Source organism: Convolutriloba macropyga, chromosome 3 (genome assembly GCF_964194025.1).
Source record: "Convolutriloba macropyga chromosome 3, txConMacr16.3, whole genome shotgun sequence".
Lineage (NCBI taxonomy): Eukaryota > Metazoa > Xenacoelomorpha > Acoela > Convolutidae > Convolutriloba > Convolutriloba macropyga.
Genome location: NC_134470.1, coordinates 11268926 through 11274590, shown reverse-complemented (window position 1 = coordinate 11274590; position 5665 = coordinate 11268926). Strand labels below are relative to the sequence as shown.

The following is a 5665-nucleotide window of genomic DNA, read 5'->3' as shown; positions in this document are numbered from 1 at the left end:
GGACAAACCTCCACGAACCTGTGCAAGCTTGTTGCCAAGTTTGCTAAGAGGCTTGCCACGTCCATAATACCACCGGATGATTTGATTGCATACAATGGTTGTCGACTAGTGGCTCTGGATAAATGTCCAGGTGTGAGACCTATTGGTATTGGTGAAGTAATGCGTCGCATTACCGGACGCATAATCGTCGACTGCATCAGGCAAGATCTAACATCCCTCGGTGGAAACATGCAACTGTGCCTGGGCCAGAAATGTGGCATAGAACATGCCATACATTCGCTTCGCCAAAGTTTTGATGATCCCGAAAACGAAGCAATTCTTCTAATTGATGCCAAAAACGCTTTTAACGTGCTCAATAGACGAACAGCTTTAGAGAACGTGAAAGCCTTATGCCCATCTTTGCATGTTGCCTTAGAGAATTCCTATGGCCACCCGTCTCATCTCTACATCGGTAAGTCGACCATACTGTCTCAGGAAGGTACGACACAAGGCGATCCCCTTGCGATGGCAATGTATGGAATCGCAATCCTACCCCTAATAACAAGACTTTGTTGCGGCTGCTCAAGAATCTCAGCGGAACCCAACTTCGCGGCCTGGTTCTCGAGTTTTACGCCGGCCTGGTTCTTCACTCGGTTGCTATCGACTAACACTCGCGTAGTAACTATTAGTCGCTCAGTTGTAATAAAGGACTGTAACTTTAATTTTTTGTGATTGAAGTTAAGAAAATCCTTGGTGATAATCTATATCCAATCTCGTGCTGAAGTTTGTAAGGCTTCAGCCCAAAGCTAGTACTGTTGCTAACTTCTTGTTAAGAAAGCTCAACTAACTCATAACACTCGAGATCTTAAGATCTAGCAAAACTTAGCGCAAAAGACTAAAGCTGATGAAGAATCAAATTATAGTCAATCTGAGAGCCAACTGCTCCTTATGACAGTTTCTAATGGTTCTAAATACAATATATTTACACTATTCAGACAATTGGGTTAAAGTAAATAATCCGCTAAATATCATTTATAACATCATTGTCACTGATCTCTGATTGGTTAATCGAATAAAGTGATTTAAGTCAATGTTTACATAGTAAATGTCAAATTACCGCACTATTTGCTTTTGTTGACATAAGCACTGATGGTACATACGTAACTCTAAATGCCTCAAATGACCTTTAATAAACACTTAAGAGATCATAGAATTAACAATTTAGCAAAATTAACAATAAATGACAAAATATCCAAAAATGCACTTTTTGCACCATATAAGTGCTAATAGCATCACTTGTAGGTATGATGCAAGGATGTTCGTTGGGTCCATGGATAGCTTAGGGGTTACCCTAACCGTGTGCTAAAACCTTGGGTTGCTCAGGTTTTCCCTTCCCAAAATCGGGGGGGTGGACAAATTTTCGGTCCCAACTTGTAAAAATTTTCAGTTTTGACCTTTTTTGAGTTTTGGCAAAATTTCAAGTTTCTGAGTTTTGATTTCATTTCTGTTGGTCTGATGGCTCATGCTTCTGTTCATTAGTGGCGCTAACATCGCCGGCCCTGTTTTCGATCTCGGAAACACCATCGTAGAAGACTGGCGCCAATTTCACCACCGGCCTGTTGAATTCGCCATGTGCCATCTTGACTCTCGCTGATCGTACGACTCCATCGTTGCCTTTGAAGACTTGGATGACTCGTCCCATCTTGTACTCACATCGTTTCACTGACTCGTCTACCATCCAAACAAGTTCTCCTTCTTTCAGGTTTCTCACATGTTCCTTTGACCACTTTGACCTCTGATTCCATTGTGGAAGATATTCACGAGTCCATCTCTTCCAGATCATGTCCGCATATGCTTGAGCCGTTTTGAATGATTTTCTGAGATCATGGTAGCGTTCACTGGATGGCATAAATGGTGCACTTGCGTTTTCTCGTCCTAGCAGGAAGTGATTGGGTGTAAGAGCTGTCAAATCCTCTGGATCGTCACTTACTGCTGTCTGGGGTCTTGCGTTGAGAGTTTGCTCCACAAGACACATCGTTGTACTGAGTACCTCGTCTGTGAGGCTTCGGTTGTCCAAGATTGCAATCATCATTTTCTTGCAACTTTGAACCAGTCTTTCCCAGATTCCACCAAAGTGTGGCGCTCCAGGAGGGTTGAATTTCCAAACTATCTTTTTCAGAGCTAAGTCACTTTCAATCTTAGCTTTGTCCCATTCGTCCATGAATGCTTTGAGTTCCTTGGCTGCTCCAACGAAGTTCGTGCCGTTGTCGCTGATGATGGTACTTGGGTAGCCACGTCGTGCGATGAATCTTGTCACTGCCGCTAGACATGACTCGGTGTCCAATGACTGTGCAACTTCGATGAGTACTGCTCTGGTTGTCAGACAAGTGAAGAGGCAGCACCATCTCTTCAATGTACGTCGTAGGAACTTCACTTCTATGGGTCCGAAGTAGTCGACTCCGGTATGGGTGAATGGGAAAACATGTTCATCAAGTCGTTCTCGTGGTAGGTCCGCCATCGGTGGGTGGATTGGGTTGGCATTTGATGCATCTGGACTTGATTTTTCGTAACGCATTTCGTATTCCAATGATCCAGTATTCTTGTTGGAGCATGTTTCTCACGTATTCTGTGCCTTCGTGTAGGTTGTCACGATGAGCTCTCTCCAACAGAAGTTGTACTACTGGATGCTTTGCTGTCAACAGTATTGGATGTTTTGCATTGTAATCGAGGTTTGAATGCTTCAGTCGACCTTTCACTCGAATTGTTCCATCTTCCTCTATGAAGGGTGACAATTTGGCGATGTTCAATGTTTTTGAGATTTCCTTGCTGTTTGTTATCGACTTCGAAACATTCGGGAAGCTTTCGGCTTGAACAAATCGCAACAGAATTTGTTCTGCTCCATGGATCTCCTCAGCTTTGAGAAGTCCCTTCTGCTTCGTCTTGAACCTCATGCAGTAGGCAATAAAGTTTCTGATTCTATTGAAGCTGCTGTATCGGTCCCAAACAAATGGTTGATGTAGTTTAGTTTCTGCGGCTACAGTACTTGTAGCTTGCTCAGCTTCAATTTTGTTCGCTTGGCACCACGGCTTTGGCCATTTTTCTTCATCTGTGTGGAGCCATGCCGGCCCGTTTAACCACACGGATTCCTTGAGGCCTTCGATAGACATTCCTCTAATGCCGATGTCCGCAGGGTTCTCGATGCCTTTGACATGTCTCCATTGATCCATGGAAGAGCTCTCCAGTATTTCAGCTGCTCTGTTTGCAACAAACACTTGTTGCTTCTTGTGAGCTGATTGTAGCCACTGTAACACCGTTGATGAATCAGTCCAATGATAGACTTTGTCGATTTTCACGTCATGTTCTCTCAGTATCTGTCTCTTTAGACGAACTCCGTAAACGGCGGCTTGAAGTTCTAACTTCGGAATCGTCGTGTGTCTGATAGGTGCTACACGGCATTTTCCAATTACATAGGTTAGTTTTAACGTTGCTTCATCTTGCAGGTATGCCACTATGCACATCGCTTCTTCTGATGCATCTGTGAAGATGTGGAGTCTCAAGTTTGTACATCCGTTTTCGAAATAAAGTCGATTTATTGACATCGTCCTTATTTCTCTCAATTCAGAACACCAATCACTGAACAGTTTTGAGTGTTCTGCTGACAATTCTTTGTCCCATGCTTGTCCCATTGCTGCCCAAATGCTTTTGAGCAGAAACCGCATTCGTATCGTGAAGGGTGAACATATCCCCAGTGGGTCAAACACTGCTGAGACAAAGGATAGGACAGTTCTCTGAGTTATTTTTGCTGGAACCTCTTGCTCAGTTCCACGACAGACAATGAGACTATCTGTTTCCACATTCCAGTTTAGTCCAAGTATTGATGATGATTGAGGTTCAGCTTCGAAAGTTTTCACAACTTTCGTTGATCTGTCTGTCTCTGGGATCTGTGACTTGACCTCTTCGTCACTTGCTATCCATTTCGTCAGTTTGAATCCACCTTTGCTGAGTACGTCTCTGACTTTCTGGTAGATTTGGATTGCTTCTTGGAGGGTACTGACTGACTTAAGGAAGTCGTCCATTTAGAAGTTGCGTTGAACCGTTCTGACGAGATTTTCGTCGTTGTTCGCGTTATCTTTCGCCACTTGATGCAAAGCGTAGTTTGCACAAGTTGGCGAGCTCTTCGCCCCAAAAACGTGTCGTGTATACTCGTAAACTTCTATTCTCTGTTCTGGATTGTCTCTCCAGAGAAAACGTAGGCATCGGCTGTCAGCGCTTGGGACACCAATTTGAAGAAACATCGCTTCTATGTCGGCTGATAGCGCTATTTGATGTTCTCGGAATCGAAAAATTATTCCGACCAGACTCTGTAGAAGGTCTGGTCCAGATAGAAGTTTGTCGTTGAGTGCCACACCTTGATACTGGGCTGCCGCATTGCAAACTCTTCTGACTTTCTCCGGTTTATGCGGGTTGATGACGGGGTGATTTGGCAAATACCATTGCAGTTCGTCTCTGGTTTCGTTCAGTTCAGTTTGATCGACTTTGCGAACGTAACCAGCTTTGACATCGGTGTCAATTGTTTCCTGATAGCGTTGTCGTAACGTATCATCCTTCTGTAGGCGTCGTTCTAGGGACTTGAGTTGCCCCATTGCAGAGTAGAAAATGTTCGGCAACTTCACTTCGTCCTCTCGCCACAGAAGTCCAACTTCGTATCTTTCACCCGTGAATCGCGTTGTTCGTTCCAACGTCTTGATTGCTCGTTGTTCGTCTTTTGACTGGCCTGTGACATGGCAGTTGGAGGCGTAGGATTCGATGTCCCACCACTTACTCAACTGGCTTGCTAGTTTGTCCTCTGACACTGAGGTTGCTGTAGTAGCAAGGGTTGCTGCCTGTTTTGCTGGTAGGGGACCACTTAAGGCCCATCCTATTTTCGATTTCACTGCCCACGGTGCAGCCTTGTCATCGGACCTCTTAAACTCTAATGGGTGATGGATGTCATAGCAGTCTTGTCCAAGAATGACTTGAACTTCATTAAGATTGTAGCTCTGATTCGGCAAGTTCTTCAAATGTTCGTGTCACTGCTGTCTCATTCCAAACTCTTTGGTTTTGTAGAATCTTCAGCATTTGATGCGAATGTACTGGTTTTCGGCTTTTCCCGATTCTGAAACTTAGAGCTTGTCTGAGCTAACAAGTCCTCATGTATGAAAGCTGTTGATTCTAACCAGTCTTTGAAAACAATCAAGTTTGCTGCCAGTAGCTGGTGATCCTGTAGGTGACGTAGCCACTGCTCTTTGAGTTGAAGGGAGAGTTTTCTTGTTGCTGAACTCAGAACTCCTTCCGATTCCAGGTCAGGTTGAAATCCAAGCCTGGTCAAAACGTTTACTGTGTTTGTGACTACGTTTGCAAATCGAACAATGCTACTGGAGTCTTCGTGTCTAACTGGTGGATGAGTGTATATCTTCTTAAGTTGAGCTTCGACTATGACTCTCGGTCTGGCAAACTTCTTGCAGAGAACATCCCAGGCTTGATAATATGACTGTGAGCTGAAGCCCAATCCCGATATTGCTGCTTTCGCTTGACCCGTGAGGCTGCTCTTCAGATACTGCATCTTCTCAGTATCACTTAGCTTCTTCTGATGAACAATTACATCGAAGAGTTCACACCACTCAGGCCACTCTAGAGGATCTCCTGA

The 5665-nt window shown here is 44.3% G+C and overlaps 1 protein-coding gene across 1 annotated transcript; it reads right to left on the bottom strand.

The window, feature by feature from the left end:
• Positions 1 to 1477: 1477 nt before the first annotated feature.
• LOC142336528 (uncharacterized) lies at positions 1478 to 1822 on the bottom strand. Its single transcript, XM_075385435.1, has one exon. The coding sequence runs from the start codon at positions 1820 to 1822 to the stop codon at positions 1478 to 1480; it is 345 nt and encodes a 114-aa protein (XP_075241550.1).
• Positions 1823 to 5665: the final 3843 nt, after the last annotated feature.

What these genes read in the sequence shown, in the direction of transcription:
- LOC142336528 (XM_075385435.1), bottom strand. Translation starts at nt 1,822, where the DNA reads ATGATCTGGAAGAGATGGACTCGTGAATATCTTCCACAATGGAATCAG.